Raw genomic sequence first — 23,662 nt, 5'->3', positions numbered from 1 at the left:
AGGCCAACAAAACAAAAGAAGTTATTATGCATTATAGGTGCATACTCGACACAGTGTTAGAATCATAAATGTTGGAGCTCTCTGTGGGCGTGCACAGTTGCGGGCAAACACCGGTACGACACGAATTTGACTTGAAAATCGAGGAAGAATCGGCATGTCGGAATCTTGCAAATTGCAGACAACAGATTATCCATCAATGGAGGGACTGAAAACTGTAGAGCTCGAGGCTGCGGCGTAAAACATGCAGTGGGTGAATACGAGTGAGGCAACGTGGTGAAAATTGGGACCTTCAGGATTGCTGCATTGACGTACAAGAGAGTAGAAAGGAAGCAGCTTATGTGTGACGCTTGATTTGCTATTGTGCTATTTATTTAGTACATGCTTCAATGGATGTGAAACTAAGTTTCACGACAGCTAAGCTCTGCGCTTGCGAATTGGGCGCTTTGTATTTACGATGATAAATGATGGAACTTGTAATCATTGAGCCATAGCGTTGTGCCTTCCGTCGAAGTGATAATTTATCTCTAGCCTCCCCCTGCCTTCAGATGGGAGTTGGGGGAGGATTTTGGGACGTGCTAAGACCGGTTGCTCGGAAAGAAGATTTGGATTGTCTACGGGGCAAGAAATTGGCGATTGATCTCTCTTACTGGATCATTCAATTATTAACAGCGGTGAAGGGCGCTAGAATTCGAAAACCCCACGTTCGGCTGCTGTTCTTCCGTACTATCCATCTCGTCACCAAGGTGAGTAAAATAAAGTTGTGCTTTTGAGTTTGCTTCCATGAACATTGTGGTTAGAACGTGCGTCTGTCGTAGTCAACGGGGATGTCTTTATTAGCTGGTTCTTGCTATGCATGATAGAGTTTATGGAATTCAACCTTGTGGTTGAGTGTCTTGCAACTATTTTCTGTTTTTTGCGATTCAGTTTGTGCATGTTCTTGGATTGTTGGAATGTCCACAAAGTCGCCAAAAAAGGAAATAAATCCTCCATTAACCAGTGAAAGGGAATGAGGAGAGGAGTGAAAGGGCGGTATATGTGTATGCATTGTCAAGCCTGGGTTTTGAGTGTGCTTTCGCAGAGAAGGTTAGAGGGGAACAGACAGAGACCAAGAACGAGAGGGCACAAGCGAAATGTTTACCCCGAAAATAGTACAAAGTAGAGGGGTCAGAAACCCAGCTAGGGTCTATCGAACAAGAAGGGATGAGATCTTCCATTTAAAGGAAAATGTCCTAAACCTCCAACAAGAAAACTCAAATTTCCGAAGACAAAATACAGAGCTCCGAGGAAGGAATGCTAGCTCTACAAAGGAAAAATAGAAGAGATGCTTTAGAGGCTGAACGCAGTAGAAGGGAAAGTAGATCAAGGCATTACAAACGTGGGAACTCTAGAACATCAAATGCAAGAGATAGATGCTAAGGAAGATGAAGGAAAAACACGCAAAACACGAGGCACAAAAGAGCGGAAAGCAGACACCAACCAGCACATCATCTCCAAACTAGGCGATTTGGTGGACTTCAAGATGGATGAGTTTACAAGGAACAACAGGGGGAGACAAGAGAGAGCCCTTAATCCCAGAATAGGCATTACAAACGTGGGAACTCTAGAACATCAAATGCAAGAGATAGATGCTAAGGGAGATGAAGGAAAAACACGCAAAACACGAGGCACAAAAGAGGGGAAAGCAGACACCAACCAGCACATCATCTCCAAACTAGGCGATTGATGGATGAGTTTTCAAGGAACAACAGGGGGAGACAAGAGAGAGCCCTTAATCCCCAGAATAGTAGGGCTTGCAGAGAAAAAATAGAGAATGTCAGAGACACTGTCGGTGACTTCTTCTCCAACACTATGTGCATCAGTGAACCCGCCTAGCAAAGAGTATATAGGGTTGGGAAAAAAGGAGAAAAGCCCATAACAATCATAGTCACATTCCAAATTTGTGAAGCACGGATGAAGGTCCTAAGACACAGACAACACCTGAAGGGGCACTCAATCGGGGTGAATGAAGACCTTACCAAAAGCCAATTCTCTCAATGAATGGCTGAGTTTTGAAAAAAAAAAAACTAACAAAGATGGGAAATTGGCCTTCATCAAAGATGGCCAAGCAGTAATAGTGGAGACAAAAAACGAGAACACGAAAGCCTAGGGACTCCAGACCCTCAGGATCAAGATATGGAATATAGAAGGGTTAGCTGTGGATAAGACTTTGGCACTGGCTTGTCACGTGCATCAGTGCCAGGCATAGGTGGCTGTGACACCTCGCTGCACAGTCATCATTTCTCAGCATCAATTAGCAGTAGATTTGTAGCTTTTGGGCCATCTTACAGGGCCATCCAAGGCACAAAAGTGCAAGAGCTTGCAAAATCTCAGATAAGTTGCAGAAATGGCTTCACAGCAGGATGCCATAACTTCCCATGAAGACAGTGCCAGGAATGATCAAGCTATGCAACAGCAGAGTGTGCAGTCAAAGACTGATGCAAGTTACAGACATTTACTGGCACAGCTCATGGAAGCCAGAAGGGATCCATTGTTTCGCAAGCTTGTAAATCCTCATGCCATAACTTCCCATGAAGACAGTGCCAGGAATGATCAAGCTATGCAACAGCAGAGTGTGCAGTCAAAGACTGATGCAAGTTACAGACATTTACTGGCACAGCTCATGGAAGCCAGAAGGGATCCATTGTTTCGCAAGCTTGTAAATCCTCATGCCATAACTTCCCATGAAGACAGTGCCAGGAATGATCAAGCTATGCAACAGCAGAGTGTGCAGTCAAAGACTGATGCAAGTTACAGACATTTACTGGCACAGCTCATGGAAGCCAGAAGGGATCCATTGTTTCGCAAGCTTGTAAATCCTCATGCCATAACTTCCCATGAAGACAGTGCCAGGAATGATCAAGCTATGCAACAGCAGAGTGTGCAGTCAAAGACTGATGCAAGTTACAGACATTTACTGGCACAGCTCATGGAAGCCAGAAGGGATCCATTGTTTCGCAAGCTTGTAAATCCTCATGCCATAACTTCCCATGAAGACAGTGCCAGGAATGATCAAGCTATGCAACAGCAGAGTGTGCAGTCAAAGACTGATGCAAGTTACAGACATTTACTGGCACAGCTCATGGAAGCCAGAAGGGATCCATTGTTTCGCAAGCTTGTAAATCCTCATGCCATAACTTCCCATGAAGACAGTGCCAGGAATGATCAAGCTATGCAACAGCAGAGTGTGCAGTCAAAGACTGATGCAAGTTACAGACATTTACTGGCACAGCTCATGGAAGCCAGAAGGGATCCATTGTTTCGCAAGCTTGTAAATCCTCATGCAGAGGAAGAGCAATAGAGAGTTTCTATTGGGGCAACCTAGAAGGTGACAGCCAAAAAGAGATCCCTGGACACAGTTCCTGCTCTTCCTGCAGATGATGTTTCTAGGAAGAGCAAGAAACCTTGAAATGAGGACAGCAAAAAGAGGAAAGCAGGTAGTTAGGAAGGGAGTACACTCTCCAAGAAGAAAAAAGCTAAGCATCATCATAGCTCTTCAAGTCCTTCTTCTTCTTCCATCTCTACCTCATCCTCATCATCATCTTCTTCTTATGGATCATCGAAGCCAAGGCATAAGAAGAAGTAGTCATGCATGAAAGCAAAGACCAAAGAGTTTAAAGAAGGTGGGAAGTCTGTCAGGTTTACAACTTTTAATGGCCAGTATGGACAAACAGAAAAAGCTATGCAGCTCATTAGACAGTTTGATGCAGCTTTTGGCACGGAGAGATTTTCTGAGTCTTCGCAGCTATGCATGGTTAGTTTACACCTGACATCAACGGCTAGTGCATGATGGCAGTGCTCCAAGGAAGTGGAAGGGCTTCGAGAAAGCCTTCTGCAAATAGTTTATGCCCAAGAATTTCAATGACCATGTTCTTGTCGCCTGGGACAGCTTGCATATGGATGCTAGAGATACAGCAGAGGCCTACAGCCAGAAATTTTGGGATGCATTTTTGCAAATCGTTCCCTTCAAGAAGGTCTCAAAGAAGACCCAGGTAAGAAAGTACAGGTCTGGTCTCACCCCAAAGATTAGGATATCATGCACGCAGCCATTGGGGTGAGTTTAATGAATATGCAAGATTCCACCACAGTGCCTTCTCTTTATGCCAGGATAGAAGACAAGAAAAAGCCAGCCACACTTGAGTCAGAGAAAAAGGAGTTTCCCAAGGCTCAAAAGAGGGAGTTTCAGCCTTAGAAGCCGAGGGGAAACCAAGTACCAAAAGCCTTCAAGGGTAAACCCCAGTTTTCCCTTGAGCAGATACCCATTTTTGGCAAAGAGGGGAAATATTTCAGGTGTGGGAAGGAAGGGAATGTGGCTGACCAGTTCCTCGAGAAACCTTCGGGTTCTAGGGAGCAGGGAAAGCCAACAGGACAGCAAAAGCCTGTGGCAGGAGGAATTCCGGACATTTTGGGCCTAGTAAAACTTAGAGGAAAGAGAGGTGCTGCTATCTTGGGGCAAGTTCAGAGATCAGCATGCGCTTATATTGTTTGATCTCGGGGCTACAGATAACTTCATATAAGAGGATTTAGCCTTGAGGCTTGGGATAAAGACGGAGGAGTTGGGCAGGGCTTTGGATGCTGATCAAATGTTCTGTGGGAACCCTGTGCGAGTTACTCCCCTGATAGGGAAGCTCCGTCTTCATGTACAAAACTATGTTGATCAGGATGACTTCTTCATCCCCGCCACACCCGAGTCAGAGAAAAAGGAGTTTCCCAAGGCTCAAAAGAGGGAGTTTCAGCCTTAGAAGCCGAGGGGAAACCAAGTACCAAAAGCCTTCAAAGGTAAACCCCAGTTTTCCCTTGAGCAGATACCCATTTTTGGCAAAGAGGGGTAATATTTCAGGTGTGGAAAGGAAGGGCATGTGGCTGTCCAGTTCCTCGAGAAACCTTCGGGTTCTAGGGAGTAGGGAAAGCCAACAGGACAGCAAAAGCCGGTGGCAGGAGGAATTCCGGACATTTTGGGCTGAGTAAAACTTAAGAGAGGTGCTGCTATTTTGGGGCAAGTTCAGAGATCAACATGCGCTTATATTATTTGATCTCGGGGCTACATATAACTTCATATCAGAGGATTTAGCCTTGAGGCTTGGGATAAAGACGGAGGAGTTGGGCAGGGCTTTGGATGCTGATCAAATGTTCTGTGGAAACCCTGTGCCAGTTACTCCCCTGATAGGGAAGCTCCGTCTTCATGTACAAAACTATGTTCATCATGAAGACTTCTTCATCTCCCCCACTAAAATGTCATGACGTGGTTTTGGGTATGCCGTGGTTTCATGGCAAGGCAATGAAGCTAACTCTTCCTAAGAGAGTGCTTAAATTTGTACATAGGGGTAAAACACAGTGTGTGGTTGCTAGGAATAGAGGGGAGACTATCCCCATTGTATCTAATATTTCAGTTGGAAAAGCATTTCAGTGTATATGTTTTTTATAAAAGAAAGAGATGTTGAAATGCATGCTGAAATGAGTGAGGCAGATAAAGATAAATTTCAGTTTCTTATAAACTTTAAAGATTGTTTTTCTGACACTTTGGCAGGGGAGCTACCCCCTGAGAGACCTAAAGATCATGGCATAGAAATCATTCCTGGTCGTGAGCCACCAAATAAGCCCGCATACAGAGTTAGTGCAACTCAGCGCGAAGAAATTATGGCCCAGGTGTAGGACTTGTTGTCCAAGGGGCTGATTCAGCCTAGTTCCTCTCCATTTTGCTCCCCTATACTGGTTGTACAGAAGAAAGATGGTTCATTTCGTATGTGCGTTGACTATCGCGCACTGAACAAAATGACCATCAAGAATAGATTCCCAATTCCGCTCATTGATGACGTGTTGGACTAGTTAAATGGGGCTTCAGTTTTCAGCAGGATTGAAACCAGCCTCAACAATGTAAAGGTTGGTAGGATCCACTTAATTATAGCATACATAGTAAATTGACAAGTAAATATGCACCACAAAACAAATCACAGGGGAGCTAGAGCACTCCTACTTAGAAACAAGGACACCGATTGGTCCCAAACGTTGGCGCTCCTTGTGGTATTTATTTAACATTCATTTGAAGCCAAGCGGCTGATTACAAAGATCTTTGGGAAGTTGCACCACAAGCAAATCAACGCCCGCAGACTCCCCGTCCAACCCACCCTATAATTCCCTGCTCAACTTCAAACGGTGAACGACATCGAGTCACTAGACAATCCTGTATCCTTAGCCAACCAAAGCATGCAATAGAGACCCCAATAGCATCCACTATTTGAACCACTCCTGCAATCGCACATCCAAGTGCCCAACCAGCCAAACACGGCTGAACAACTACAAGACAAAGCCCTCAACAGCTAAACTCTGGTGCAATCAAACAACCAAATTCTTCCCAGCGAGTTGCTTCAATCTATAGCCTCCCTGGCCACTGCCCAACAGCATAAATCAACCCTTCTTCGCGAGGAAAGAAACCCAAACGCAATAACTAGCCAGCAACAAACCAGGGAACGGCAAAACCAGGCAAAGACAAGCCTTCTTCTACCCGGAATCCATAGAAGAAAGGTCACCTCGGCTGGAAAACCCTAGATACTGCGGAGATCAGCTGATTTTTCCCTCGCACAGTCCCAAGAGCAGCTTAGGGCCCACTCAACCCGAGAATCAAGCCTGCCTAGCTCTAAGCCTCCCCAGGCTACCTGAGCTAGTCTCCATTGACCTCCCGTCGCATGTATCGTAGGTGGCACAATCCCTGAGTCTTGGTCAACCATGGAGCTCCCATCCTAGACTCTATGCCAATAAGAACTGAAATGACTATCAGTTGTGCAAAGCCCTCTCAAGGATTGAAATAGGTCTAAGGATATCTCTGTAAATGACATAGCATTTACAAACTTGACTCGATTTAAGGCATCCGCCACACTATTCAACGAACCCTTGCGATAACGTATTTCAAAATTAAAATCTTGCATTAATTCTGCCCATCTAGCTTTTCGTCCCCTCAATTCAGACCCATCACACACATACTTGATTGACTGATGATCGTTCAATACAAGAAACTTCGAACCATACAAGTAGTGTCTCCAAACCTTCAGGGCATACACTACTGCATAGAGTTCTTTTTCTAGTGTGGGCCAACGATATTGGGTGTCGTCTAGCTTCTTACTCTCAAAAGCTACAGGTCTGCCCTCTTGGAATAAAGCTGCCCCAATCGCAAAATCACTCGCATCGGCCTCTAAAACATAAGGCCGGGTAGGATCGGGTAATGCAAGAACGGGTGCTTCCTTGATAGAAAACTTCAAGGTTTCAAAAGCCTTGTTCAATGCATCATTCCAAGAGATCGGCTGGGTAGACCTGCGTCCACGACCTTTCAATATGTTTGTCAGGGGTGCCGTGATGTGTGAATAATCATGCACAGACTTCCGTAGAAATACCGTAAATCCTAGGAAAGAACGGAGTTGTTTCACAGTCTGAGGGATAGGCCATTCTAAAACCTTCTGGATACGATCCAGATCAATGCTAATACCTTCAGAAGAAATCTTGTGTCCCAAGCAAATGATCTCCTTCATAAAGAAGTCACATCTACTCATCTTGGCAAAGAGCTTATGCTGTCTTAGAATAACTAAGACAATCCGGAGGTGTCCTATGTGATCCTCTAGCGTTCGGCTATATACCAAGTTGTCATCTAAGAACACTACAAGAAATTTGTCCAAAAAATCTCAGAACAAATCGTTCATCATTTGTTGGAAGGTGGCAGGAGCATTGGTCAGACCAAAAGGTAATACAAGAAACTCGTAGTGGCCATACCTAGTTCGGAATGCGGTTCAATCTATGTGTTTAGCATAGATACGGATTTGGTGATAACCCGTACGCAAATCAATCTTAGTGAAATACTTCGCTCCGGCCAAACGGTCTATTAGATCATCGGAACGAGGTAGAGGGTATCGATTCTTAATTGTCACTTTATTCAATCGTTTATAATCTATACACATTCTCCATGTAGAATCTTTCTGCTTTCTTAAGAGGACAGGTGCTCCCCAAGGTGATTTACTTGGGCGAATATAGCCCATATGCAAATAATCCTGTAGCTGTGAAGCTAACTCATCCTCCTCAAGCTGGCTCATTCTATAAGGTGGAACACTAATAGGTTGAGCCCCAGGTACTAAGTCTATGCGATGATCTACTCCCATTCTGGAGGTAAACCTTCTAGCAGTTGAGCAAGGAATACATCCATGAAATCATCTAACAACGTTCTCAATTCACGGTGTTCAAACACACTTAAATCATTTTTGTTATTAACAGAAATAACAAATAAAGAAAGCGGAATCAAAACACATTGATAGACATCATAATGAGGAGTGTTTAATATATTCCGAAGCTGCATCGCAGATACAATAGGTCCCTGAGAAGAGGGAATGTTATCACATTGAATACAAAATTGGGTGTCCTTTTCCAAAAAAGAAAGAGTATGGTCCTTCCATCCAATCCGAATATCCCAGTTGGAAGCTGCACCTCATAGGTGTGATCGCTAGGTATGGTGGACAGCCCCATCTTCTGCACAAGTTTGTAATTAACAAAGTTGTGAGAGCTGCTCGGGTCAAAGAGAATGTGAACTCTTTGGTCCCTAACTTCTCCATAAACTCGGAAAAGATCATGGGAACCAAATAACTGTCATCGCAACTTGATTAGCTCCCTTGGCTTTGGTACCCAGATGGAGCTTCGGTCCCGGCGCTTGCTTCTGGTTCTTGCGCTTATGACAATCATTCTTAGTGTGGCCCCGCTCCTCGCAGAAGAAGCAACGTCCTTCCTTCTTTAGCTTCTAGGTACGAAGGAAACGGGCACGACCATTCTTCGCCTGAGTCAAATGTTTCTTGGAGGCGTTGTCTATAGACTTCGACTCCCCGGTACCAGTGGTAGACTGGAAGAACTTCCGCTTGTTCTTCCCACCCGTGTCGGCAACTATGGTTCCCTTTGCACTGGCCATGGTATCATCATAAATATGCGCGTAATTCATGGCCTCTTGCAATGTGGTACACTTGTTGTTCTTGATCTGTAACTTGTACGAGTCAGGCAAACCATCCACAAGGAAACCTAACAAGGTCACTGGATCCATCTTTGTAGCTCTGGTCTGCAAATCCCGAAACCTTTGAAGATAAACCTCAAAAGTCAAATTCAGCTTGGACATATCGAGGGCTTTAAGCTTGCCTACGATATCGTAATCTTCCTCCTTCTTCAAAAACTCTTTCATGAAGACGCCTTCGAATTCGTTCCATGTTGCAAGCTTGGGTTGGAGTTCCTTCCACCACAATAAAGCCTTTCCTGACATAAACCCGGCTGCAAGCTGTATTTTCTTGTCATTTAGATAAGGGTGAAACTGGAAGTGTACTTGCCACTTGTGCAACCAAGTGTCAACAACCTCCTTGATATCTTCTGATCTCCGGGAAAAGGATCTAGAGTGATGTTCGGACCTAACACTGAAGCCATGGCATCCACATGCGTGAGCGCCTGAACAGTGCTAGTCAAAACTGTGAGTGTAGTTTGAATCCCTTGGAGTTGCTGTGTCAACCCCATTTGATTCGTGTTAACCTACTCAAACTTTTTATCAAGAGCAGTGGTGAATTCACTGAAGGCCTTTTTCGTAATCAGATCATCATAGAGACCCTGGTCATCATCCGCATGGTAGTTCAAATCCTGGTCTCCCATCGCAAGCTCAGGGTCTACAGAATCAGCCATGACTGAAATCTAATCTGAAAAGAAGATAGGCTAGAGAAGAGAAACAAGCAGGTGGCCTGGAAGCTAGGAGGTAGATACGAAGTGGAAGCTGGCCAAGAAGGAGGCGATGGAAGAAGGGAAAGCTGGTCGATGAAGAAGGTAAGCTGGCTGGGCTGAGCTGACGATTCAGCTCAGATTTTGGAACCTGGGACTCCGCTCCTGGCTGTCCGTACGAAGGACTGTAGCAGCCCGTACAAGTATTCTAGCTCCCGAGCGTGAAGGTGTAGAGGGGCTGGAATTTTGCGCAATCTGCAGGCTATGGGAGAAGGCAATTTGGCCGAACTTATAGTGGGAGAGCAGGCTTTTAGTAAAGCCCTGCTTTTCCAAAAGCTCACCCTCCAAAAATGGAGGGGTAGTGCTTTTTTAAGCCTCTCGAAAAGCAGCTGACCCAAATTACGATTTGTCCCTATCCTATTTCGCACCTTCTTGCGCTCCCCTTCTACCTGCCATCACCACGCCTGAGCAGCCAGCCGACATGCGGGATCCCCCTTTGGTTCGCCCCAACTCTACACTCTCTCCTGACTCCCTTCTGACGCCTTTACCTGGACCCCACTTCTTCCTCCTAACTACACCTCTCTTCCTCTCTCTCAACCTGTCACTTCTTGCAACGAAATCACCCTGCTCTCTCTCTCTCTCTCTTTCCTTCTTTCCCAAATCTCAACCACTTCCCAGAATCCGATGAACCAAACAAACACTTGTAGCACGAATTTCGAAATTAGGGCATACTTGGAGAAAGAATCGTCCAAAATTTTCGCAACAGAAGTTCCTACCTCAGGAGTTGGCTCTGATACCAACTGACACGTCCCAACACTCCTGAAAAGCAAACACAAGAACACGCACAACGTGAGAAAACTGAGCAGGCTGCTCACCACCCAACCACGACATCTACGGGATGTGATCCCGAATCAGGAGATGTCCCCTCCGAGCCACGAGCTGAGCTACTGGCACGAACTCCCAACCAGATCCAAACCAGCATGGTGTCCCATACCACCAAGTGGCGCTGTGAAGCCTGGGATCTGCTGCTGGGCCTTGGGCTACGCTATTATGCAGGCGCGCGTCCGCGACTCAATCCAGGATCAGACCTAGCACCTGGGAACGAAACTTGCTCCTATCGGCTCTCTGAGAATTGAACCTCTGGGCCCCTTATATAGACTCGGGCCCCAAGTGCCAAAATTAGCGAAGACCTCTAACTGGTTCGTACCCTTGCCACTCAACCCGAGAATCAAGCCTGCCTAGCTCTAAGCCTCCCTAGGCTACCTGAGCTAGTCTAGTGTAACCAGTACACGTCGGATACCAATCCGTGCACATGACACAGGGCCTGTTTATACACCTGGCAGTAGGCGCCTACACCAGTGGCCAAACCCTGGGCTAAACCAGGGTAGAAGACCTGGTCGGTGGAGATCAGCAGGGCCAGTCGGCTATTTTGGGCTGGTTCTGAGGCTATATAAGCCTCCCCTAGCCTCCACACACTTATCCATTTTTGATTGAAGCCTCAGCAGCAGGCAACATACTAGATGGTGAAGTATTTTTTGATCAGGAGAGTTCTTAGCAGTGTTTGTTCCCAGCCCCTTTGCTGGATGATTGTGTGCTCACCTTTGGGCCTGTTTTGCCCAGATCTTGTGGAAGAATAAAGTCTGAGCTCTCTCTCTCTCTCTCTCTCTCTCTCTCTCTATTCTATTTTGCTGCTTATGTTCAGGAGTGAGGTGTGCATCAGTGAGATCATCTTTGACTGATTGTATAGAGCTCTTTCATTCCGCTGCATGTCTGAGGTTCGAGTGATTCCTACCTCTGTTCTCTGACATGGTATCAGAGCCAACATTGCAGCTCTAGTTTTCACTCTGAAGGAAGGAGTCCCTCCACTTTCGAATGCGATCCCAATTCAAGTAAGGTGTGTGCTGACCTTGTTTGGTTGCTACAGCAAGTTTCCTGTTTCAATTGTTTGTGATTTTTGAGAAGCTATGATGGTAAAGGTTCAAAGCATTCGGGAGGTGGTTTTAGCCCTGAAGGATTCTAGAAGTGGTGCTGCCCCCATTGTTTCCACATCCATGCTTTCTACGACGATTCTAAGTTTTGGAGAGGCAGGGAAGCTTGATGGGACAAAATATCCCATCTAGAAAAAGCGTTGCCATCTAGAGGCTAGGAAGCTTTGGGAGATCACAAAGGGGGCGAATCTGATGCCCATGGACATCAATCAAGGATGCTTCAGGAAGGATTACCCTGGTTGTAGATCCAGACAAGCTCGAAGCATGGGAAAACAAAGAGGCCTAGGCTCTTGCACTGATCATGGGATGATGGTGGACTCTGTTATTCCACATATTCAAATGGCTGATACGTCAGGTGAGGCATGAAACTCTCTAATATGTCAATGTCAGATATTGAGAGAGGGTATGAAGAAGCTTGCTGAACGGAGGGTTACATACCTTCAAATAGTCAGAGGGGGAATCTTCATGGCATTCGGTGCCTTCTGCATGGTGGCTGTGGAGTTCCATGATGAAGTCTCCAAGGAGGCTAAGTTATTGATAGATGCATCATACGGGAATGCAGGTCCATGGAGGCCCAGTTCTAGGATGCTGGATATGATGATGGTTGTCCCAATTGAAGACTATATGTCCGAGATAGGAAACCACAAGAAAATGAGAATTTGCAGGTGACCTTAGTGGACTTAGGGTTAAAGCTTGAGTGGAGTGTAGCAGGAGCTTGGTGGTAGACATTGATAGATGCAGTTCCAGGGTTTTCGGACATACACTTTGTAGAGGGAATCTAGATGGACCAGCCACCGATTTCTCTATTGGAAGAGTTTATGGATAATTTGATGATCGAAAGTTTGGAAGAGACCCATGGTTCTTGCCGATTGGCAAGATCCAGGCTGTTCCTAGCTTATGACGGGGATCTGTATGTATAAGTATGGTCTAATCATTAGTGATGGTCACAAGATGGTGACTCTTTGGTTGTACCTAATGGGGTCCTCTCAGGGTTTCGGCAAGTTTGTGACTTTTGTTTGACAGTAGACATCAGGTGGGTATTGTGTTCATGGTAACTGTGGCCTTGAATTGATCGTGGGCATTGTAGAGCATTCTAGAAGACCTGGCATTTTGTGATTGGGTGGAGCATTTGGTGATCACGTGCCACATCATCAACGAGCAAGACCTGAAGGTGTGAGAATGCCTTCAACTTGTTCCAAAGATCCTCGCATGGGAGCTGACAGAACATCTCTTTGATTTTGTAGTTGTGGGCCCTCAATTCATCATTGAGAGTGTTAGAATATGAGCACCACTTCCCCACTTGTGAGCGGCCAAATGAGGACTGCTGTAGGGTAGGAGACCCGCAATATTATAGGGTTGATAAGGCTGCCACGTGGACAGCAATGTGGATGCCACGGCAGCATAGAGGGCTACTTGAAGGCACGATGTATCGGGCTGCATGTGGGCAGCACATTTTACAAGATCTGGCTGCCACATAAGCAGCACATATTCCCTTTTCTAGGGGCTTAAGTAGGCCTCAATGATTTCAAACCTGGCCAGCCTTGTTGCCTAGGGGTAAACGGGTACAAGAAAGGAAAATAGCCTGTTTGGCAGGTTGACAGGGCCATGTGCGAGCCTTAAACCCCCAACAATTGTGTGTGTCCTCAACAATTATTTAATTATCATATAATGTAGATCTTTGTTTTGAGAGTGTGCATTGTCAAAATCAGTGGAAGGGGTTCCAGTGGTGGAGTACCATTTTCTTTGCTGCATGATCCTTACTCTCTTTTAGCCCTTTGTCCTGTACTTCATCTTCTAGTTCCTGTCAAGTGCACCTAAGGGCTCTTGTTATCCCTTATAAACTCTCTTACACCTAGAACTCTATATATGTACCTTTTCCACCTCGTGTTTGGATGATGTGATCATACTTATTTTCAATATATTGCCACCAAACTTTCCTAATGCTTTCATCATTCTTACCATTTAAGCATTAATGGTCCTCCTCAAAAGGGACTCCTTGGTCTTACCATCTAGCAGTAGTCTTCTCATCCCACTACGACATGCCAAGGGGGTAACTTAAGCAGTTCTTATCCCCCATGGTATTCCATCGCCCATTGCCCATGAGCATAAGGGTTCAGTTTCACTAATGTAAAGAAGTTTCCAGGGGCGGCTTTGGGATACTTGGATGTTGGTTAATAAAATGGGCACTTGTTGTTGTGCAATTTGATACTTAAGATCTGAATGTTTGAGAAAATTTGTATGGACTGCGTTTTTGGCTGCAAACTGATTACACTGCAAATGTAGATAGGAGCATTTCCAGTTTTTGTCACAGATGGGGAACCACCTCCATTGAAATTGCAAGTTCGGCTTGATCGGTTCAGTCGGATATCAGGTTTGCCAGCAAACACTCCTGCAGAGGGGACTGACTGTAATATAGCACGAAACAGCCTTTTCACTGAAAGCATCGAGGAGTGTGTGGTGAGTTTTTTTCCTAAACTTCTTTAGAACAAATCATGTATTTTTGTTTTCAGAAACATTCAAGTGGACAGACGTTTACCTTTGAAGGCATACATGAGAATAGAGCTTGGGTATGTCTCATGCAGGAATTGATTAAACTTCTTGGATTGCCAGTATTAAGGGCTAAATATGAAGCAGAAGGCCTATGTGCTGAATTAGATAGACAAGGTCTTGTAAATGCTTGTGTAACACCTGACAGCGATGCCTTTCTTTATGGTGCGAAATGTGTCATCAAAAATCTCCAAGCAGATCTTAAGGTACCATGGCAATCTCGATTATATTGCAACACAACAGCACTAAACATTAAACCTTCAGATGTTTTTCCTCCCACAATAAACATGCAAGCTGTGCCATTCCCGGTTGTGTCTATTTGATAAAATTTTAAAATTATATGAAATACTTACAATTTCTCTCTTTCATATAGGATCCGCTTGTGGAGTCTTATACAACTGATGATATCCAGTCCATATTGGGACTGCATAGAGAGCACTTGGTTGCATTAGCACTTCTTGCAGGTTGTGATTATAATGTCCATGGGGTTCCCGGAATTGGTTGCCACAATGCTGTGCGTCTAGTTAAAATGGTACCAAAGCATCAGGTTTTAGACAGGTTTTCCCTATCTTTCCTCCATTACAGCTTTTTTCAAGATGTAAAAACTTGTGATACATTGTACTGATTTAAAAACTACCTTCTAACAGGCTGCGAATGTGGGGAGAAGGCAAGTTTAAGTTTAAACCAGAAATCAATGGTTTAGATGGTGACGTTATAGACATTGAGGAAGAGGAGGAGGCTGAGACAATGCTGGAGAATCTAGGGAAGCCTGTTGCTAAAAATGCACCTCATTGCTCTAATTGTGGCCATTTAGGAACCAAAACAATCCATTTGAAGTTTGGTTGTGAACAGTGTAGATTTGATTGTTCAGCTACTTATATTGAGCAGGGATGTAGGCCGAAGTTGCAAGGTTTCAAGTGTACCTGTGAAGTTTGCATAAAAGTATGTTATCCTATCATATTTGAAGCAAATTATTATTTTTTGAACCCACTGTAATTGCATGAGTATAAGTGGCATAGTGAATGCAGCCTGCAGGCTGGAACAGATCTGTGTTTTTGGTTGGTAGGTGCAAACAGCATAGGGGTTTCCCCTCACGTGCCCCTCTACCTACGCTTGCCTCTTGCCAAAGTCTCTATATAAATTGAAAGAAGACTGGAAACGAAATCTGCACCCCCCCCCCCCCCTCCCGTTGTGCAGCTTCCTTTTCCAACTTTAAATAGTGACTGGGCGAGTTATGGTGGCCCCAGCCGGTACAACTAAGAAACCATTATCGTGGTATTTGCCTCATCTGATTTTGACTCCTCTTCCTTGAGCGGCTCCTCCTTTTTCTAATCTACTTTCTTCCTATTGTACGTAAGTCAATCCACAAACCTGAAAGGTAACACCATGTGACTTGTTTGACACACACACACTTTCACCAATGCCGGCATCTCCTTTGTCTCCCTGAAGTAGGCTCTCTGGGCTCTGATACAGAGATAATAGGACAGCATACACCTAACTACCTCCGCAAAACAATAATGGGTTCCCACGGATCACACCAGCACTCCTCTCTTGTGCACACAATTAGATATAGAGACACAGTCAGATTTAGTAATAACTCCAGCAAAAGGGCAGCAGAAATATGAGGGCAGTCTCTCCTGTCTTGAGATGGCCGACCAAACCTCCAATCAAACCCAATTACAACACAACAGGGCCAACAGATGACTTGCCCAACCCCTGGATCTACTGGCCAACCACACCTGCCATGCATGCCAACCTGGGTCAGATCCTCCTGGCCCTAATCAGGGATTTTATTGTGCCTATATACAGCCATATCAAGGTCACTGAATCTAGCCTCGTGTGGGATCATGGATGCTCGACAATGGGGTTCATCAGCATCAGCTCCTTCATGGGGACATGCATTCTCAAACCCTAATGTGGATCTGCATGTCCCATCATAGGCATGTGTTCTTCCTCTGATTGGGCATGCATCTTTCTTTTCTTTTCTTTCTGCCATTTGGAAGCCATGCTTAAGCTTGACATTATTTTTGGTGCTAGCTCTCACATCTCAAAATTGTCACTTAAGATTGCTTTCTTTGAATTGAAGATGGCTAGTGGCACTCCTTTGGCTGCCCATGTCAATTATATGCGGAGTCTCATGACTCAACTTGCTTCTATCAACTCTCCAATCACTACTGATGATGCAATGGCAGTATTGCTCAAAAGTATGCCTGAAGATTATGATCATGTTGTTACCACTTTGAAAAATCTTCCTAATCCTACTCTTGAAGGTCTTATTACTGCTCTTCAAGAAGAAGAAAGGCACATGGAACTCCGGAGAGGCAATGACACAGCCTATGCCATAAAAACTCAAAAGGGGAAGTTTTCACCTTGCAAACATTGTGGAAAGACTAATCACCTCTCAAAATATTGCTTTAAGATCAATCCATGCAAACATTGTGGCAAAAACAATCACCATGAAAAGTATTGTAAAGCCAAAAAGGAAGAAACTACAAAGTCAGAAACTGCCAATCTACTTTCATTTGATGAGTCTCCACATGATGAAGACTATGCTTTTTAGGCACTTTGTCTTTTTTGTTTATCATCACACACTTGGTCAAATTTTGAGGTTCTCTGCCTGGAGTAGTACTCCAAAAAGAATATGTTATGTAAATCACCTTTGGTCACCATATGATGTAGACGATGTGATATGTGTTTTGTCTATCCCATTTATGTGAACCTCACACCCTTGGGAACCCTTGCGAGCATGAGATCCTAGCCATAGATTTATCCTTGACCACCATGAGATGGCATGAGAAACTATGAGACTAGATGTATCCTTGACTCTGCAAGAGGCAAATCCTTGAGGGAGGGTATGTTGGGATAAGTATGATCAAGGGCTTGCTCTATGGTGCATGTGTGCATCTAGGGGAGTCACATGTGTGTTTGTGTGTGTTGTAAAGGCACATCAAGTGCTATGATGTGTCTAGTGTGTGACCTAAGTGATGATGTAAGACAAAGGCAATCCCATTGATGTAGGGATTGATTCCCACTGATATAGGGGCTGATTGCCACTATGTAGGGAAGGTATTACCTTCTCCCCCTTTCTATAAGAGAGAGTACTCTCTCTCACAATCATAATAGAGAACTACCATATTTCTTTCATTGTGCTCTCACACCTCTTGCAAGATGCATCTATTCTATCCTACGGGATTCTACACTATGAGTGTTCGAAGCAAACATGATACAGGTACGTAAACAATGGGGAGTAGGTCTAAGGGATGAATTCAAAATCGCCCCAAGTTGTAGCACAATTAACCACACAGTTTATGGCTCTTTCCATTTCTCTTTTGCTTAAAAGCAACCAACCAAACTCATATCCAAGGGAGGGTTCTTATCTACTCCTTAACCCTTCTTCTAGGGCATTGAAAGCAATGGACTTCGCATGTAAGAGGCGCATGAGCACAAGCTAAAAACACCCTAAAAACACCCGGAAACACAAGCTAAGAACACATAGAAACACAAGCCACAAGCCCACAAGAAAGACAATCTTTGTTTTATTACAGCTTTGCCCTCCTCTCGCATGCCAGAGGCACTATTAATCCAGTTTGTATATCAGTCTAAGGAGCAAGCAAAGGAACAAACAACTAGATCGTCTAAGGAGTGAGCAAAGGACCAAACAACTAGATGATAGCACAAGCATGTGTTGAGTAGTGGCATAGTACCACTTTTATAATGTGTAGGACATCTGTCAACTGGCCTCATAATGAACATCGAGGAAGCAAGAAAAGATGAAAGCACTCTCAGAAAATCTCAAGGACTCATCTCTAGAACTTTGTGAAAGAGAGGAAAAAAGTAATTTTTTATAAGAAATGCTTGGGAACATGTTAGAGAGAGAAAATAGTGGAATGAGGCTCACACTCTTTGGGCTCTAGTGTTCACAGTTCACTTTTTGTGCTCATGTGCATTATCTCCTTGTGTCTAGGCTCCCTTGCAACGTCAGCAGCTACTAACCTTCTGTACCCGCTAGACAACCTACAATGCTTTCAACCAGCTTACCCTTGTACCCTCCAACCCTTTTGCATCCCTTCTCCTCCTCTCTAATAGTGTCTCCCACTGCTTCACCCCCTCCCACTCTCTCTGATATCCTCTGCCACTCCTTCACCTTCTCCTTAGTGACTTTTTCCTCCTTTCCCCATCTTCGTTTCTCATATCTATTCTTCCCATTCACTCCTAGCTCCATTTTTTCTTCAGAATACTTTCTGTAGTCCCACTCCCGATCTGCCCCTGCCCTTGCCATCCTTCAACTCCTAGCATGGACTTCTCAATCTGCTGCAGATTTTGTTGATGAAGTCTTCAAGGAGTCGAGTTGCTGCCAAAGGCAGCTAATCAGTTCTAGAGACGGCTGGTAGTAGGTCTATAGTTTCCGAAAGGATTCCTGGTGGTGGGGACTGGGGATTGGGCACGGATTCATCAGTTTGAGGTTGCAAATGCTGCCAGATATTGGACACATTGAGCAGATCTTGGATGCTTGGTGCTTAGAGAATCCCAGCTGTTTCCTAGCTTTGAGTGGGACAGCTGGATAGTCATCTATGAGTTGCAAGATGACTCGATAAGGGGCCTTGAGTCCTTGCAATCCCCAACTAAAGCAAGCCACGGAAGTCCCATCTGAGAGGCACACAGTGGCAGGAGGGAGAGTAGCAGTAGCAGCACTACGCTGCATGGAGACTGCCCTATTCGGATGGTAATGTCTATGAGTTCCTTGGTGTTTTTCTTAAGCTATGGGCATGGATGAAAAGAGAAAAGTTCTTTGACTGTCTTGATACAAGCTTGAGGTGTTGATCTACTATTAGTGCTAAGCTTTCCATCTCAAGTCTATGCCCGTGAGATTGCAATAGTTGAATTGTGGTCATACTTTGTGATATGCTCCTGCAAGATATACTGTGTTGTGTCCGTGTCATTTGCACTTTGTGGGGTTTTGTGAGTGCTCTATCGTGATTTTGACCAAGAAAGTTCCATAATGAAATTCATGGGATTCTAGCTATAGCAATGATGATGCAGTAGTGCCCACAAGTGGCCCAGCGCAAGTCACATGCAATAGGGCTCACAAATAGACTAGCATTAGTGGCATTCAGTATTTGCTCATGAGTGACAAGCTATTACGCATATGAGTGCATTTAGAGTTCCCTCAACTGGTGATGAGACGAAGTAGCTACCAAAGAGAGCTAGCAAATGCCAATTAGAGTGGAGCTGAGATGCCCCTTGTCGAGTTTGTAAAGCTTACACAGAGAAATGGACCCAAAAAGTGGCTGGAGAAAGGTAGGGGAAGTCTTTAGGAGTCTGTTCAGTGGAGACGTATACCTGCCTGATGCCAATTTTCAACTGATAGACATTTGACAGCTAGCTGCCTTCTCTCTTTAATACCCTCTTAAGTTGCACCTGCATGCTGCTAATTGTACACCACTAGCATCTTCAAACCTTCAAATACTCTGACATGAAAAAAAAGTGCAAGCTCTTGACTCCTTTCATACAAAATAACGCCAAGGTTGTGTTTCTGTTTAGTTCGGTTCTTTCCCCTACATAGTCCATCTCTGAAAGTCTCAAATATAGGTCCTTGTAAGTTTCTATGTGTGTCACATGTGATAGAGCGAGGATTCGTAAACCAAGCTGTCATGACTTTGTGGTGGGATTTCATATTTATTTTGTTTAATTTTGACATGATGACCCTCTCTTTCTTTCTTTCTCAATATTTTTCTTCCTGTGTGCACGCGTGCATGTGTGCGTTTCTGTTTTCTTTCTTAACTTTGTTTGCAATTATGAATAATAAAATTTGTAAGATGAGATACATGCTAGTCTTTTGAAGGGATATATTGGAGTTTGGGGATGTTCTTGATATCTACATATATTGTGGTTTCTTGCAGCGAGAAATCAGAAAGAAGCATATGAAACAAAAGGGATGGCAGCTTAAAGTCTGTCAAAAGATATCAGAAACCAGAGGATTCCCAAATGAACAGATCGTTCAAATCTATATGAACTCTGAACATGGTAGTTTAGTGGGTATGCATTCTACCTATTTTCTGATTAGGACTTATTGTTCCTTTGAAGTTATGTTTGGGAGGTTGAACATGACAACGTAAAGTACATTTACTATTCTTTTTTTATTAATTAAAAAAAACATTTATTATCTCAATATTGGAGGGTTTTATAAAGTTTCTATTGAGAGAAATCTATGGGTAACTCTTGTTTGTAGAGGAAATACAGAATTCTTTTTCTCTGACACGGAAAGCACCTCAAATAGAAGCTCTTGAAAGGTTCCTTGAAGATCGTCTATATTGGGATAAGGTCTATATCAGACAGAAAGCTTTGCCTCTTCTTTCATGGTTTTGTTTGATGGAAATAGCAACCATGAGGCGATCCACATCATCTGGGTCAGTGGCACCCGGAGGGCTTATTAATGGTATATATGCCCCCCATTCTATTCAGCGCATCAAAATCTCTTTCTCAAAGCCTTTCTATATGTTGAGATGGAGACAAGTAAAAGACAGTGCAGCTCAAGAAGACTGGCTGGGCCTGAAGTGTATCAGTTGTAGTCAAGAGAAAAAATTGGATGATGACAAGCTGCAAGACACAGATGAGATGGCTTCAAGTTTGCAAACAGAGACTCTAGGGAACACTACATTGTTCACCACAGATGAAGACATGGCCTTGGTCCGGGATGCCTGTCCACGCCTTGTAGATCTTTTTGAACACGAGCAGGTAATAAGAGGTGGTTTGTTTAAAGTAGAATCTGTCTTTTGATTATTACCAAATTTAATTTTCATAGTCCCTATTACCATTTTGTTCTAACTGCAGTATGCACATTCCATCAGGATGTGAGGCGGAAGAGCAAGAAGAGAAAAACAAAAAGGCTGATAGCCAAGAATACATCTGCCAAAGAGCGGCAGCTAAATATTACATCTTTCTTTAAAGTACGTAAAGAAAAAACCACTCTTCAAGGAACAAATGCAATCAACATGACGCGAGACATGACTATGGTAAAACAAGAGACACACAGAAGAGAAGTCTTTATTGAAGAATCCAATTCAGACATGATGCAAGACACGGCTATGGCCAACGAGACACAAATGAACGAAGTAGTTTCTACAGAAGTCACGAACAGAATGGATACAATGCGAGACATGGTCATGGACGAAAGGGGACAAACAACAGAAGTAGTCATGACAAAGCATGCAAATGCATGTGACACAAAACGAGATATGGCTATGACAGACCAAAGGATGCAAACAAGAGAAGTAGTTGTTATTGACGACACAGACACAGTTGAGGAATCATTCCTCCACCCATGCAAAATGAGGAAACTCAGGAAGCAATCACCTGTAAATTATGTAAGGCCCCAATTATCATCAGAAGTCTTTTCACCACCTTTAAGAAGTCCGCTGGACACAAAAACTCTGGATGATATCTGTACTGGCATGGATCTGGATCCTTCAAGCAGTTTGAAGGAAAAGGACCGAGGTCTTTGTGATGCTTCCCTGATAGATGGGAGATCACTCCAAGTTTTTGTACGGAGGAAATTGTTTTAGTGCTGTTACTTTAGATATGCCAGGTCACAGGACTATTCTAATTTTCAGTCATTTTTGCAATGGCTTTGCCATTGGAGGTCAAAGATCTCACTATCCTGCCAGGTTGCACGGCGCTCAAACCTGTGTAGTGCTCTTTCAAGTAATTATGAAAGTTAATGTATACATTTTGACAGAGGTTTTGGGAAGGAGAGAGATGCACTACATGTTGTTATATCTTTGGATTGGGATGTGAAAAAAAAGTTTGTAAATTCTTGGTGAAATTTGTCAAGACTGAGTCAAGACATCAGTGAGACGGCTTTTACCAGGAATTCCAAAGAGTACTAGGTACAAAGTAACCATCTAGGAGGATGCTAGCTCATAATGAGTTCAAATTTAATTTTTTTTGGATTGTGATAATTCTTTCTATCTTAAGTGGTGTGTTGCCCTATCAGCTTGGTTGTCTAAGCTTTTTTTTGCTTAGATGCTCATTTGGGAGAGACTAAAATGAAATCATTCAGTCTTCACAAGCAGTTGAAGCTTGAATAAAGAGATTGTGGACTACTTTTTGACTAGCCTTCTCCTTTAGTGCTAGCCTTCATCATGGCTGAGTCTGCCCTTCACCATAATGCTGACAGAAACTCAGTACGAAGACCTTTGAATAAATGGATGCTCAGTATGTGTCGGTGTGTGGATTTGTATGTGTGAGAGAATATGTTTATACTATGGTGTACACCCATTGTTGGGCACTGATGACGTCAGTGGCGATGTCATAGTAGCTAGTCCCTAGGAGTGACTATCATGAGATTGAAATTGCAATATGTTGTGTTTTTTGCTTCCTTGATTGTTGCTATGGTGCATCACTTTACGGTTTGCTTGATCGAATCTGGCTGCAATACATAGGTATAATACTCTTATAAGTATCCTACTATTCTTTAGTTCGCGTGTAGTCTTTGGTGGCATGGATGAGATGTAAGTGGGTACAAAGCGGTGGTTGACCTTGTAGAAATAGCTAGTTGCAAATTTAGGGAGCTAGGTAGCCTAGAGGCTTGAGACGAGATATTTGGAGGAGAATCAAGGAGAGGTATCCTTATGCTTGAGTTCACAAGGATGAAGGGAGGTCTGAGGATCGGCTCCTTGGCTATTCGGTTTTTGCACAAGGGACTACATGCTAGTGTAGGTTTGACGGAAGCTCCTTGGCCATCGCACTAAGGCTTGTGTAAGTTGAGTTGGCTCAAGGTGCTACACTTAAGGCATCGGATTGCATAGGTTTTGACATATGCACTATCACCTCTAGTGAATGGAGAACCCCCTTGAGAATAAGAACCATAGATTGCATATTTGTGAATTGGGAGACTCTAAGCTACAAGGAAAAGGGGAGAGAAGGGTATCAAGAGCTCATGATACATGGGTTTCTCTAATGAGTCTTCCTCCTTAGAAGTACACTCAACTTCCAACGATGCCATTGAGCTAGTGAAATGGAGGTTGCATTGGAGGCACTTTTTCTCTCTCATTGAATATCTGCATGACATAAAGTCTCCTCTTTTCTCACAAATACGTAGAAGAGAATGAACATCTCACAAAAAACTCATAAGATCACTCAAGAAATACTTGACATTGAGAATAAGATATCTCAAGCTCTAGGGGTCAGATTTGCTGTGAGCTTTTTAAAGTAAAGTAGAGAGAAAAAGAATCTCTACAAGAGAAGCTCAATTCATGAAGAGACTACCTCGAGAGGACGGCCTATGTCTTGATGAAGCACATGGTTTCACTCTCTCCACAAAGGATAGAGCGCCACAAACTTTGATACCATATTGAAGATTAGTTTGGGGGAGG

General features: G+C 43.9%; 1 protein-coding gene across 1 annotated transcript; it reads left to right on the top strand.

Annotated features, from left to right (window-relative positions):
- On the top strand, positions 1-22,188 carry LOC147890086 (5'-3' exonuclease family protein). Its single transcript, XM_087391111.1, has 8 exons — positions 1-743; positions 14,025-14,198; positions 14,324-14,494; positions 14,662-14,846; positions 14,936-15,230; positions 20,189-20,324; positions 20,518-21,023; positions 21,137-22,188. Exons 1-8 carry the CDS (start codon positions 546-548, stop codon positions 21,848-21,850), a joined length of 2,379 nt encoding a protein of 792 aa, XP_087247237.1. The 5' UTR covers positions 1-545; the 3' UTR covers positions 21,851-22,188.
- Positions 22,189-23,662: the final 1,474 nt, after the last annotated feature.

This window comes from Dipteris shenzhenensis, chromosome 19 (genome assembly GCF_047967505.1).
Source record: "Dipteris shenzhenensis isolate YYH24624 ecotype China chromosome 19, Dip_SZ_1.0, whole genome shotgun sequence".
NCBI classification, from domain to species: domain Eukaryota; kingdom Viridiplantae; phylum Streptophyta; class Polypodiopsida; order Gleicheniales; family Dipteridaceae; genus Dipteris; species Dipteris shenzhenensis.
Note: the sequence above shows the minus strand (reverse complement) of the source record. Positions and strands in the feature narration are given on the sequence as shown.

What these genes read in the sequence shown, in the direction of transcription:
- LOC147890086 (XM_087391111.1), top strand. Translation starts at nt 546, where the DNA reads ATGGGAGTTGGGGGAGGATTTTGGGACGTGCTAAGACCGGTTGCTCGG. An exon ending in AAAGCATCGAGGAGTGTGTG is followed by an intron (nt 14,199 to 14,323) that starts GTGAGTTTTTTT and finishes TGTCTCATGCAG; the next exon opens with GAATTGATTAAACTTCTTGG. An exon ending in AAGCATCAGGTTTTAGACAG is followed by an intron (nt 14,847 to 14,935) that starts GTTTTCCCTATC and finishes ACCTTCTAACAG; the next exon opens with GCTGCGAATGTGGGGAGAAG.